The sequence below is a fragment of the Peromyscus maniculatus genome, chromosome 8 (genome assembly GCF_049852395.1).
Source record: "Peromyscus maniculatus bairdii isolate BWxNUB_F1_BW_parent chromosome 8, HU_Pman_BW_mat_3.1, whole genome shotgun sequence".
In the NCBI taxonomy this organism is placed as follows: domain Eukaryota; kingdom Metazoa; phylum Chordata; class Mammalia; order Rodentia; family Cricetidae; genus Peromyscus; species Peromyscus maniculatus.
This window is the reverse complement of record NC_134859.1, coordinates 56,176,494-56,190,889: the sequence shown is the minus strand read 5'-3', so window position 1 is coordinate 56,190,889 and position 14,396 is coordinate 56,176,494. Positions and strand designations below refer to the sequence as shown.

At 44.8% G+C, this 14,396-nt stretch overlaps 1 protein-coding gene and 1 pseudogene across 7 annotated transcripts in view; both read left to right on the top strand.

Annotated features, from left to right (window-relative positions):
• LOC102920420 (NACHT, LRR and PYD domains-containing protein 1a-like) overlaps nucleotides 1-2,625 on the top strand; it is a 140,992-nt gene extending 138,367 nt beyond the window's left edge. For all 6 annotated transcript variants that reach the window (XM_076542800.1, XM_076542799.1, XM_076542802.1 and 3 more), the window contains 2 exons: nucleotides 1,318-1,362; nucleotides 1,771-2,625. In XM_076542800.1, coding sequence (XP_076398915.1) covers nucleotides 1,318-1,362; nucleotides 1,771-2,063 — 338 coding nt within the window. In that variant the 3' untranslated portion in view covers nucleotides 2,064-2,625. The remainder of the gene's footprint in view (nucleotides 1-1,317; nucleotides 1,363-1,770) is intronic.
• Nucleotides 2,626-10,467: 7,842 nt separating this feature from the next.
• Nucleotides 10,468-14,396, top strand: part of LOC102928374 (NACHT, LRR and PYD domains-containing protein 1a-like) — a 44,432-nt pseudogene continuing 40,503 nt past the window's right edge. The window contains exons 1-3 of the transcript XR_013041723.1: nucleotides 10,468-10,617; nucleotides 12,804-13,078; nucleotides 13,897-14,019. The product of XR_013041723.1 is annotated as an NACHT, LRR and PYD domains-containing protein 1a-like (transcript). The remainder of the gene's footprint in view (nucleotides 10,618-12,803; nucleotides 13,079-13,896; nucleotides 14,020-14,396) is intronic.

The window sequence follows — 14,396 nt, the reverse complement described above, 5'->3', positions numbered from 1 at the left end:
TCTATATTTTCAAGCTGACACAGACAAGAGATAAACAAACAGTGACATTTCTTGAGTGAAATGACAGTACAATCTTAGTCCAGTGCCCACATTCCAAAACCAAGCTCCCTTAATCAGTACTCTGGGGATGCCCAGCCCTGTCAGCTGTCAAACAGAGGTGGTTCCTGCTCCTGAGCTGCTAGATACAGGCTTCACATGTGGTCAAAGAATAGGATTTGCTCAACCTTGTCTTGAGTGAGCCCCAGGTGGAGAACTGACCTACCCCAGCATCAGGCCAGGGTTTGAATCTCACTCCAGCACTTACTCTGCAGGTGATCTTGGAAAATGACTTAATTCACTTGAGTCTGATCTTCCTCATCTATAAAGTGAAAATCAAAATGGGTAACTCAGAGGATGGTTGGAAAGGTTAAACCCTGTCCATACACATCTCATAGTGTGATCCATAGCTGATGGGAGCTATTTTTCTTTATATGAATCCAACCTCTTGTACATGTTAATTATTTTTGTTGAGGCTCATTACAATCTATTCCCTTCCATGTGGGAAATGATTCAGTTACTAGAAGATTATAATCATGGTCTTCTTGTGTCCTCAATCTTAAATTTTGGTTTTTAAATTCATGGTCACTCAGTCATTGTGTTCATTAAATGCTCTAATTTATCTACAAGTCAGGATACATCAAGATGGTCCAGCTATCATGGAGTGTAAGGAATATCATCCTTCCTTCATATAAATGAAGCCAGGGTTTATAATACTACAAACTCGGGCCTTTGGATGACTTCACTAAACTGTTAGAGAAGAGTGAATTTAGAATCTTCTCAAACTCTTGGGGCTTATTCATGAGCTGAAATGTATTACCCTCCTTCACTTGTTGCTAAAATCAACTCACTGTTCCCATGTGCTCAGTCTTGCTTCTTACTGGTTCAGCCATCAAAACAAGAACACAAGTTTGTGGCATGTGAGTGTACAAGGTCAAACAAAGACAAGAGAGTAGCTTTCTACCCCGAATCAAATGTCAAATGATTTAAGTCAGCATGGGACTTGGTTAGTTCTCCAAGGGGAATTCAGTCTAGGATAAAATTGAGACTGTCATCATGTGGGAGAAATATTTATTGCTAATTCATGTGTCTTCTCTCTCTATGATGATAGTCCTCACACCTAGATTCCCTGTGTGAGTAAGGAAATGTTCACATTCAAGAATATATCAGAATTTCTGTAGTTCATCCTCAAAATCTCAGGCATGTGTGGGAGTTTCACAGTGTGCACTAAGTGATGGTGACAGGCATCATTATTGATGCACTATCTCTTCTTTCCTCCAGGGGACCTCAGACCTGTACTACCCATGATTCCTGAGGCCCACAAAGGTCAGTAACATGCGTATGAGGCCAGAGAAGCCAATAGTATTCTACTGGCTGATCATGTGACTCTTGAGAGAAAGGAGGGAGCCCCACTTTGCAAACCTCACCAGGACAGGTAGGAGAGGTGCATGCCCAGGGCAGAGTTCCTCTCATGCCCCTTGCTGCTTCCCATGTTGACAATAACTCCACCACTCCAAACCTGAACACCCCACCAGGAACCCCTCCTCCTGGTCAGGTAAATTATCAGCCTAATAACTGGCTTCAGGAAGGTACAGATATTTGTTCAAATGACCTTCCAGAGGAAGAAGGGAGTCAGGGGTGCAGATGAGGTACGTGGAAAAAAGTGGGCAGCCAGTGGGAGAGCCCATGGAGGAGCCTTTCTTCTCTCAGTACCAGTCTCATCTTCACCCCTAGATGCCCCTGCCTTGCCACACTTCCTGGACCGGCATCGGGAGCAGCTGGTGGCCCGAGTGGCATCAGTGGACCCTCTCTTGGACAAGCTGCATGATGCTGTGCTGAAAGAAGAAGAATATGAGGCAGTGCGGGCTGAAGCCACCAACCAAAACAAGATGAGGAAGCTCTTCAGCTTCAGCAGGTCCTGGTCCGGGGCCTGCAAAGACCGAGTCTACCGAGCTCTGAAGGAGACCCATCCTCACCTGATCACAGAACTCCTTGAGAAGTCAAGTGGGATCTCTGTGGAATCCTGACATCTTAGTGGCTGAGGGGTGAGCACTCTCTTTTGAGTGCTGGCTCCACCTGACCTTCCTTTGGCCCTCAGTTCCTCCATCTAAAACCAGTGGCCATCTGAGTTGCCTTTCTCATAGCACTGTTTGGAGAACACTTCTTGAGAACTCAGATGTTCCCTCTTGGCCCTTGCCTGCCAGATGTTCATGTGGGATGAGCATCTCAGTAAACATCCAGTGTAGCCAGCAAGTCTATTCAGGCCTTGTCCAGCCTCGAGTCCACTTGACCCACCATGATACAGGCAGGGCTGGGAAGCATGGGGATGAAGACAAAGAGACAGTACCTTTCCCCAGAGAGTGAGTGTCTTATCAATATGGGAAAGGAACAAAGCTTCTTAATCACTTTCCACCCCCTTTTTCCAAATAATTTTTATATAACTCTGGGTATGTGTGTGTGTATATGTGTGTGTATGTGTGTGCGTGTGTGTGCGTGTGTGTGCATGTGTGCGTGTGTGTGTGTGTGTGTGTGTGTGTGTAAATCAAACAATTTTACTGAAAATAAATCTTAAAGAAATTTATTTTAACCAACTCTTTGTTGTAATATAATTTTACCATTTCTTAAAGATGAAAGCAAACTTGCAAATTAATTAAATGGATGTATTTGTTTATTTTTGCATTAGAAACTAATATTGAACATTTGGTGCTATAAGCATAGGAAGCTTCAGTGTTTCTCAGAGTTGGTGGATGTTTTGCATTTCTCCTGCTTTACACAGATGTGCAGTGCACATTTCAGAAGCTGTTAGAAATTCTGTTCTAATCCAAGCCAAAATTCAGTTAGCATTTCATCATGAAATTCAAGTCAACAACTCATAACACAAACTTTAAAACTAAATGGTCTTGCATAATACAAGGCAAGTATATGCTAACATGATACTTACATGCTAAAGAATGAAAACAGAAAAATGTTTAATTCTTTACATTCCAGGATAAACCTATCATGTTTTTGTAAGAGCAGAAAAATCTTGTGCATACAGGGAAATGCTGTAATCACAGCAAACAATAGTCTAGACTCTGAGCCAAGGTGTTTCAGGAGCATCATAGGGGTTGTGTGGTATGTGCTCATGTAGCACGAAGTACTCATGTTGTGTGCTCAGACCCACAGGTGCACAGAGGTCACATGATGCCACACGGTACACACTGCAGAAACACCTCAGAAACACCTCAATTCACCTTAATTGTGAATTAAGCTTAGCCATTACACAAACCTTTTGTTCTTGACAAAAATTTCCAACCACCACATTTAGTTCTGTCATCCCATATGGAGGTGGGATTCACAGCTTGAGAAACTGATGTACAATGGTGGAACAGAAGACTCTGTGGTTCAGAGCCCTTAGGGCTATAGCAGAGGATAAGAGTTTGGCGCCCAGCAACCACATCAGACAGCTCACAACTAATGCCATGTAACACCTACTCCATGGGATCCAATGCACTAATTTGGACTCCATGGGCACCCACACACATTAAAGCACACACAGAACACACACAAATAATTTTTTACAAGAAGGATAATTCACATTCCTCTCCACTGCTCACGCATCTCCCAGAAGTATCTATCTCTCACCAAAACCCACAGTGGCACTTGAGGCTTGCAAGCCTGTGTGCTTGTCTCCAGGGTATCCCTGCCAGTCTCTTTCCCCAGGCTACCTGATTTCTCTCTGGATCAAGCTTCTGTGCCTCTCTCTGCCAGGTCATGACCAGAGCTGGCATCCTGGCTTCTCAGTGCCTCCCATCTTCTCCTCTGGACTCTGCAGGTATGCTGCCTCTGCCTGTGGGAAATCTGTGGACCTCTTCCTCTATTTCTCTCTTGGAACACAGTATTTTCCTTATTCTAGCTCCTACCATTTACTGGTCACAGGCAGGCAGCTTCTCCCCAGAGTTCTTACCCAAAGTCCTCTCCAGTTTCATTTAACAAGAGATAATTCCAAGTTTTGACCTCCCTTTCTGTTATATTAACTTCATTAGGAGTTTAGAAATAACTTAAAATGAAGCAAATTGGGTAACTGCAAGAGAAATTAAATGTTCTTAAATGTGTGTGACAGATGTAACACACTGGGTTCGTTTGTAAATAAGGGAAAATACTAAAATGTCAATAGCTAAAAATAAATTTCTAGGTAACCCATGCCTCCTTACTAGAGTGGTTAGGATGCTCCAAGAAACAAGACATGACAGGACAGACTCATTGTCCAGCAGACTGACACAGTCCCCATAACCGAGTCTTCAACTTGGCTCCTCTGGAGGACATGTCATCTGGACAGCGGCCAAGGGCTTTGAGCTTCACTCAGATAATGTCACATTTGCAGTGAAAATAGTTAGAGAAAAGAATACCCCAGTGTTAACTTTCCTTTCAAGAAATGTTACGATGCCTTTTCTGTGCTGAGTGTCTCAAGACTCAATCTGTGCAGCCCGCACAGCTGTTGTCATTTAGTACGAGCACATGGTGTGTTGCCACCAAGAGACTCCTGAATCTTCAGTAAGATTCAGATCCTTTAGTAAGTCCCAAAGGGACAATAGGTATTTAGAAATGGAGACTTTTTAAGTACACGTTCATCTAACATCCAGTGATCAGGGAGAAGAAATATGCTTTACAGAATGAAAAAACAAAAGAAGTTTATTGACAAGTTTACACCGTTTGTGTTAATGATAATTAAGCAGAACTACAATGATAAAACTCTGAAAATAGAGCTTTAACATAATTAGGGGTTCATCCTCTTTAAATGTCCCATAGGGAAATTTATTTGACATTAGATTGTAAAATAGCAACTATCAGCTCAAGTAACAGTCTGATTCAGGAACAGCTTTTTTTTTTTTTTTTTTTTTTTTTTTACTGTAAATACTCATTAATGCCTGTTTTGTATCAAGTTACCAGCTGTGGCTTAGCTGTCAATAAAATTAGTTTTTCAATGTGACCTGACACCAATAGTCACAACAGAGAGCTAAGGGAACCTGCTTCTTTGCTTGAGTGGGGGTGTGGGGATGAGGGGAACACAGGGCGGAGCCTGTTATGGGGAAGGGGTGTGAGGGGTCAGGGAATGGCTGTGTTTTTCTTCCTGGTCCTTCCTCACATCCTTAGAATTTCTTATTTAACATTTTGTGTCTTCCAGGAGAAACATCACATCACAAAATTAAAAACCACAATCTTTGACTTTGACTCCTTAAATGTTTTTTTAACCAAAAATATTTTCTCTTTTTAGAAAAACAAAACAAAACAAAAACTCTTTTTATTCCAAAATAATCATGATTAGCCTAGAAAAATGGGTATATCTTCAGAGTATTCTCCTTTAACAGAGACTTCATTTTATAGAATCTTAACATAAAAAGTCTTAGAAAAGCCAGACTCCAGCTAAAGTAAGGAAATCCACTGTTACTTCAGGCCCTCCTCTGGGAAGCAGCACTGTTACATTATTTCCATTTGGTAAAATCTGATCTAAATTTGTATCCTTCTTCCTTCTGGTGTAATTTCAAACTGTGACATCTTCCAACACCATGATGACAAGGTCATCCAGTCCTAGAAGTGTACCAACAATTCATCACTCTTCGTCACAATGTGAGCTTCTAATCCTATACACTCGTCCATAAGGTTTAATGCAGGAGCTGCCAAGGGTTCGTGTGGTATTAGCCGCTGTGGCCATGGCCGTGCAGGAAGTGTGTTTTACTTTAACAAGTGTGCAGTGCTTCCTTCCAGGTGTGGCAGCCATGTTTGGTCTGGGCTATGCATTAGCTGGTGAATGACTCAGACCTCTGAATCCTCATCTCCGTCTTGCAGCAAGCATGAATGCAGCTATCCAACATGCCACACTACAGAAAACAAGCTAACCTTCCCAAGATGGACAGTGTTTGCTCAAACAGCAGAACCACTGCCTGGTAAGGGCAAAAGCAGACTATACATGAACACATAAAACTGTGAGGCTGAGGTCACTTCTGTTGTGCTAACACTAGGTGGCGGTAGAAACCAAAGTTTACATTGATTCTGGGGCAGACAGAGCCAAAGGAAATGTGAGTTTGGTGACAGAGGGTGGGGCAGTTGGGGTTGGGGGCATGAAAATGCCTGTGGTCTTCCATTGCTCCATGAAAATCTCTAATAAGATTCTATTAGAGATTTAATAATAGAGCATTATTAATAGAGCATTTCTATTCACTAAGATAAGCTAAATGAGTCATTCTTTGGGTTGTGGAAAGAGCAAAAGTGTTGCTAGAGTTTTCCGCCTTGCCCACAGTCAGGACAAATCTTTGTCACCCGCCAGTCCCACAGCCGCTCAGACCCAACCAAGTAAACACAGAGACTTATATTGCTTACAAACTGTATGGCGGTGGCAGGCTTCTTGCTAACTGTGCTTATAGCTTAAATTAGTCCATTTCCATAAATCTATACCTTGCCATGTGGCTGGTGGCCCACCGGCATCTTCACATGCTGCTGGTCATGGCGGCATCTGGCAGTCAGTCCTTCTGCCTTCCTGTCCTTTTATTTCTCCTCTTTGTTAGTCCCGCCTATCCTTCCTGCCTAGCCACAGCCGATCAGGTTTTATTTATTGATCAATCAGAACAATTTGACATACAGACCATCCCCCAGCACAGCCAAATGCAGACCATCTCAGACACCTGCACTCAGGCCCATGGTCCTAATCATCCTCTATGCGGACCTGCTGGGTAACGCCACAAAGAACCCAAGAAGGGCTCCCACAGGACATACAGAACATCCCACAGCACAGAAGTTAGGGGCAAGTGTTAATAATACCTCTAAAAAGAAAAATTTAAGCAAATAAGTCAACAAATATTTGAGCATACACAAATGAGGCTACACACTAAATGCAGATACAGACCAAGTGTGAAAACTTACATAACCAAGTGTTATTTAAAACATCTGATTATTTAAACTCAAGAAATTTAATTATTGTTTCTTTTCTTGTCTAAGTCTAAACAGTTCAAGAGAAGTCAGGAATGATTCTACAAAGTACATGTAGCAAGTATGTGGTTTTCAGAGTTCTGGGACCGAGCCTTATCAAAACAGACTAAGATTTATAAATCCAACCATGGTGTTTTATGGTAAATTAATCACCTATCCTGGCTGTGTTTTCATCCTATAGTAAGACAGCTTGAAATTATTCTCATGCATTTCTTGAATAACTTATCAAATAGATTCTGGCTTGAAACAATCTTTTCAATAAGAATGTTTTGGATGGAAAATGTTTCACATGATAAAATAAGGTTTTGTTGTTGTTACTGTTTAGAACAGTAACTTTAGAAGTAAAATGACAAGCAAAAAAGTACTCATTGGTGACAAAAGTATTTATTCATTGGCAAAGAGAAAGCCTTGCTAACAAGTGGTGTTAAAAACTGGATACCTATATGTAGAAGAACAGCCGTCTCCTCTACCCTGCAGAGCACTCAACTCCAAATGCACAAAAGGCATTAACACAAGACCTGAAACTCTGAATCTGCTAGAGACACAGTGTAGAAGACACTTCCTGATGCAGGCAGATCTAAGGCCTCTCTGAAGAGGACTCTACTCATCAAAACACAATGGGACAAATGGACAAATGGGACCACGTGAAATTAAACGATGTCATTTGGAACTCATGGATGGAGTCCACGACCATCATAACTAGAAGCATGGCAGCAAGCAGGCAGGTGTAGCTAGAGTTTTCCTGCCTTGCCCACAGTCAGGACAAATCTTTGTCACCTGCCAGTCCCACAGCCGCTCAGACCCAACCAAGTAAACACAGAGACTTATATTGCTTACAAACTGTATGGCCGTGGCAGGCTTCTTGCTAACTGTTCTTATAGCTTAAATTAATCCATTTCTATAAATCTATACCTTGCCACGTGGCTCGTGGCTTACTGGCATCTTTACATGCTGCTTGTCCTGGCGATGACTGGCAGTGACTCCTTCTGCCTTCCTGTTCTTTCTTTTCTCCTCTCTGTTAGTCCCACCTATACTTCCTGCCTAGCCACTGGCCAATCAGTATTTTATTTATTGACCAATCAGAACAACACATTTACTATACAGAACATCCCACAGCAGGCAGGCATGGTGCTGGAGGAGTAGCTGAAAGTTTACATCCTGATCGTTGAGCAGCATGCAGAGAGAGGGAGAAGGAGAGAGAGGGAGAGACAGAGAGAGGGAGAGGGAGGGAGGGGGAGAGAGAGAGAGAGAGAGAGAGAGAGAGAGAGAGAGAGAGAGAGAGAGAGAGAACACTGGGACCCCTGTGGGCTTTTGAATCCTCAAAGCCCACCCCTAGTGACACACCTCCTCCAACAAGGACACACTTTAAATCCTTTCCAAATAGCTGCACACACTGAGGACAAACATTCAAATTTATGAGCTTATGGAGGAGATTCTCACTCAAACCACCACAGGGTCTCAGCACAGTGAACACGACTATTCATAAAAAAAAAAAAAAGACAATTGTTGCTGAGGATATGGAGAAAGAGGAATTCTTAATTATTGTAGGTGGGAGTTGTAGTGGTCTAAATGATTAAAATACATTATATAAGAAAAATATTTGCTAGAACATTGCAGCAGAGACCACAGAGGAATGCTGCTTACTGGCTTGTTCTCCGGAGCTTGCTTAGCCTGCTTTCTCACGTAGCCTAGGACAACTTGCCCTGGGGGTGGCACCACCCACGATGGGCATGGCCCTCCTGTATCAATCATGTTTTCCAGGAAGAGATTCACACAACAGGCAACTGCCACCAAGCCTGATCTCTGGAATTGGATGACTGTGTTAAATATGATAGACAGAACTGACACTCAGTGTTGTCCTATGACTTAAACATGTGATCCATGGCATGTGCACACACAGCATGGCATGTGCACACACAGACACACACATACACACACACACACCACATATATACACATATATACACCATAAACACACACCACACCTACACATGCACATACATACAACACACACCCACACACCACATATATACATACACCATAAGCACACACCACACATACACATGCACATACATATACCACACACAAACACAAATAAATAAATGTTAATATTAAAGAAATAACCACCACTCAGAGACTCTGAGCACCTCTGTGCTGATATTGTGGGTCAGACACTAACTTGGGCCCAGGGGACACAACAACCAACAAACAAGCTAAGTCCTGTATTCCAGAGTTTCCACGTTCTTTGTAGGTAGAAGTGACAGAAAGAAATCAGGTCTGTGCTGTTGGGTGGTGACAAGTGTCAAGCAGAAGAATAAAGGAGGGGGATTCTGGAAGGGCAGCGCTGCTCCAGAAAGCAGGGAGCAAGCTTCTGACTATTGGGAAGTCATTCCAAAAGAATGGAGAAGCCAGTGCAAAGGTCCTGAGGTGAGCAAGTTCCTGGTGTGTTCAAGAAATATGGAGCTAGGAAGGTAGAGCAGATAACCCACAGCAGAGTGAGGACCAAGAAGTAGGATCTAATGACAGAAACAGGGCAGGGTAGGATGAGTCAGGCCATGTAGAGCCTTGTGACCCATAGAAGGACCTGCATTTCTTTGATAGTGAGACAGGCAGGATTGCAAGACAGAGGTGAGGAGGTTATTTAAACTAATTAACATATTAGACTGTGACTCTGACTTCAAGACTAAGAATATAAAGCATCAGCAGAGAGAGTTAGGAAGCTGGAGCACAGACCCAGGATGCTGGCTGGACCAGCGGTCTCCTGGGCACAGTGGGAAGAGTCAGATTACAGATCTGTTTAAAGCCAGGGTCAGGGCTGGGGAGATGGCTCAGTGGATGAAGCACCTGCTATGCAAGCATAAGGACATTTGTCTGATCACAGCATCCTCACAAATGCATGCTGGGATGGCCACAGGCTTGTCATCCCAGAGCTCAGGAAGAGGAAACAGGGTGTACCCCCAGCTGGATGGCTAGTTAGACTAGCCAAATCCATAAGTTCTCAGATCACACACATGCACACACACATGAGTCCACATGCACATGAACATGAACACACACACCACACACCTACAGAAAAAAAAAAAAAGGATGATGTTAGTGGGAATCAAAGAGCAGATTTGAGATTTAGGAGAGCCCTGGAATGAAAGAAGACCCAGTGTTTGCCTGAGAGCCACTTCCTGAAATGGAGAGCCTGTGGGTGTGGCAGGCTACAGGGATGAAAGGGAGTGCAGAGATCCAGAGCACAAATCTGGGGAGATCCAGGAGCTTTTGCTGAACTGGGACCTGTTGGCAAACCTGGGAGGCCCACATTACTAGATGAGTGAAGCGAGGCTCAGACATGAGTCCTGCACTCAGGAGGCAGGGCCTCTGCAGGCCTGGATGAAGCTCTCAAGCCTGACTCCTCCAGCCCAGGCGTCTGCAGAGATTTCACAACAGGAAATGAGCTGAACAATGTTGAAACTCCACTCTCACAGCTCAGAGGAAGAGCATCTGCACAGGCTCTCTGACGTCTGGCTTCCTGGAGGAGCCAGAGTCTCTTTCACTTTCAAAGAACACGTTTACTAGCTGAGGAGCCTTGGCTTTGGACACACACATCGATGAGGCTCTTAGAAGAGCAGGGTAAGTAGTGGGAAGAACAGAGTCCACCAAACCATTTGAGTTGTGGGAAGGAAGTCCTGGCCTGACTGCACTAAGGCATTCTGTGGCAGACATGGGTGACCGGTCCTGAGAGCCAGGGCCCAGGCTCAGCCCTGCTTGGAGAGTCTGCAGGCCAGCCCTGGTGGGAGGGAGGTGGTGGATTCCCTGTGTGCTTCATGTGCCTGTTCCTGTCATAGTCTGTCCTGCACCCTCCTCTCTCCTGTCTGGCCTGAAGCTGCAGGAATAAGGGTGATGAATTGAGAGATTAAAAATGGGAAGACTGGGGATGAGAAATAAAGAAGATAAAAGCAATAGCTTGGACCAATAGGTGTTGCCTAAGCTGATGACTTATGCCATGCAAACTTATTTTTAAAAAATTACAATATCATATAAACTATTTGCAGGGGAAAGTGGCCGAGGTCAGGACAGAGCTAAGCCAGACAATGTTGGCAAAAAGAAAACAGGATCCCTCAGACACAGCTGCCTTAGAATGGATAACCACACAGCCCAGGGGGAAGAGTCAGATTCCCAGAAACCACAACATCCTCTGAGTCATGGGCTCCATCATCAGGCCATCCTAGCCAGGCTCATTCCTGGACAAGGAAACAGAACTAATGTCATTTTGCTTTCACGGGGCCTCTGAGAAAGTCTTGGTTCTGTCTGGTTCCCACTTGTCCATGTGGCTCTTTGAGTTTCTCTGGGTAATTTGTCCTTTCAGCTTAGTTGGCTCTGAACTGTTCTTCCTGTGTGGTGCTGAAGGACAGACTTCTTAAGATTCCTTCACAGGACATAGCCTGAACTTGAGACTGAGCTCTTGAGTCCCCTCTGTACTGCATCTCCCCACCTCCCACTCTGTCACAGTAATGGCTAAAGGCTTGATCTCCTTAGAGTGAGACACCAGAAGAGGAAGAAGCTGAGGAACACAGAATAGTGAGTGGCCTGCACAATCCATCCCTGTCTTCCTATCCTCTCATGCTCCTGTCCCTGGAATTCCAACACCCCTTTCCTGCATCCCCCAACTCTTCTCCCTTGACTAGCATCCTCTAATCCTCCTGCTCCTGCTCCATGTCCTGCATCCTTCCATCTTCTTGCTTTCCCATCCCAACAGTTCCCACCCTCCATTCTCCAGATGCCCACCTTCCCACTCCTCCCTCTCCATCACTTTCCATGGCTAGGCCTGAGCCAAGTCTTTGCTGCTGTGGTTCTCCAAAGTTAGAGGCCTGGATCTCCTGTCTGCTGGTGGTGGTGGGAATTGTGCCCTTCTCCAGGAACAGCACTGCTTCTGCACCAACAAACCCAAGCTGTTAGAGAGGTCAAAGACTTAATTAAGGACCAGACAAAGATTCAGTGACAGTCATCTTCCTAAGGATGGGCTTTTGTTCCCTCCCACCCTGGCTTTTCCCCCTTCATCTCTCCATTCCTCCTTATCCTCACACTTCCATTTTCCCTGTCCTTTAAACGTTTTACCCAAGTTCCTCCTGGATCAAATCACTGCCATTATGAGGTCCACATGAGGACAATGCCTACCCTGGCTAGGAGCTTACTGGGTCCCCTGTCTTCAGTCTCATCTTATTAACTATAGCCCCTGTCTATTAACTACATTCAAAGGTTTCTCCAGGAGTGAATGGTGACAATCACACAACCCACCACAAGAGATAAAGTTAAAACTCTTTTCCTGGTACATGAAGTCGACCCACAGCCTACATTCCCTTAAACTTTAGGCAAAGAGCCTAACCCCACCTCCATCATCTCTCTCCCATATGAAACAGACAATGAGAAAATACATCTCCTCTTCTTTTTATCTGTCCCCAGGGTCAGGTATACCCTTAAACCTAAAAGAAGAAAACTTAGACAAGCTGAGAGCCCCCCAACTCAGCATGATGTTTAACATGCCTGCTTAAAAGGAAAGCCAACGTAGTAACGAGAACATCTGCAAGCACCATTCAGCCTTGAAACTATAGAAAAAACATCCACTGATAAACTTCCCTCCTCAGAGTTCCCTCTTCTGCCCAAGCCCTGCATCTGGGCACACAGTCTCCATCCCCAAGGGAGCCTGGGGTCCTTCAGTTGTTCTGATCAGAAGATAATCTGTCCTTGTAAAGGCGGCTCTGCTCTTCCTTTTATTTCCAACTCTCCTCCATCAGTTCCAATAAAACACCCATTTCCAGAGCAGAAATGGCTGACAGAGACAAGGATCCACTGGCCTCCTGCTTGGAGCAACCACAGAAGGGACACTGGAAGACGTATGGACAAGCTCTGTGCAGTCAGGCATTATTGGAGGGCACTATCAACACAGGAGCAGCTCAGTCCCAGAAGGCAAGTGACAGAGAGGAGGCTCAGCATGAGGGTCAAAAGGGCTTGGACCCCTCCCACCACACCTGGAAAGAGATGGACCTGGAGCTACAGCAGCCCTTTTCTCTCTCAAAGAAAGACTTGATACTAAGTAAGTACAGCAAAGACACATACCCACCACTGCTATGACCCCTTCATTACCACTGAGCCCTTCTGCCAGGGTTTCCTTGGCAGGCTAACCTCTTCTCAAAAGAATTCACAGGACCCAGGAGAGGCTGGAACAGGAAGGCTTGCGAAGAGGCAAGCCACACACATTTTTGTACACCTATGCATTTCAGGCCCTCATGTGCTCCTCAGAGTCCCGGGAATGAGCCCTCAGAAGCTGTAGTGGGGAGAAACAGGCATTCAAAAGGGCTCTGAGAAGGCTGACACAGGGATCAAGACAGCTCCCAAGACAAACATTTGGTGACACTGAAGTTACAAGCCCAGACTTTGTAGCTGAGCAGAGGGAGACTACAGCCCTCCTCGATGTCTCCATCTGGGAAATGGGAAGGTAAACAGCTCTCTCCTTGGACTATGGGAGTAAAGTGGTAATCCACATTGAATAATAAATAATCTAATATCCAGTAAATGTTCAATAATTACAAGCACAAACCCATGTGAATGTTGATGCTGTTATTATTATAGTTTGCAACCCTGTGGGACAGAAGCTTAGAGCCCCATATGAGGGAGCTGAGGCTCAGAGAGGAATAGAAACTCCCATAGGGGACCAGAATATAACCAAGCAGGTGTGTGGACTTCATGGTCCCAGAGCAGGACCATTTCCCAGCAGCACTTGTGACAGTGCCTTTCTCCCCATGAGACTATAGAGAAGGGTATGATGATAAGCAGGAAGGACCCCAGCCTTGCTTGCCTGGATCCTACCTCTGCCTCTCTGAAAAACATACAACAACCCTCTCCTTCCCACAGGACATCCTTCATTGCTCAGATTCATAAGCACACCCAACATGAAGTTCCTTGAATGGTCAGATGACTTTGAACTAAAGAAGACACTTGATAAATGGGACCAAGACTCTGGATTTGGAAGCAGAGGTAAGCTGAGCTGAGGGCTGTGGATGGGACTTCAAGTCCACATAGATGAGGTTTCTTCACAGGTGAGCCTCCACCCCTATGGGGACCTGGTATAAGGGACTTAAATGGAGGAGCAGAGGAGCCATCGTGGAGTACTAAGAGTCACAGGCTAGAAATTGATCCCTCTGGGCTCTGCAGTGATGAAGTTGAATTTGACACAAGGAGAAACTGGAACCCATGGGGGTAGGGTCAGCAGTGAACCTAGCACAACTGGCACCCAGAGTTCAGCTCAAAATATGAGTGGGACCTGAGGATCCCAGGGGTCATGAAGGCCTGAAGCTCCAAGATCTGTTCTCTTGAGCTGGACTCTGAGAAGAGGGTAGGCTCCTGCCTCAGCT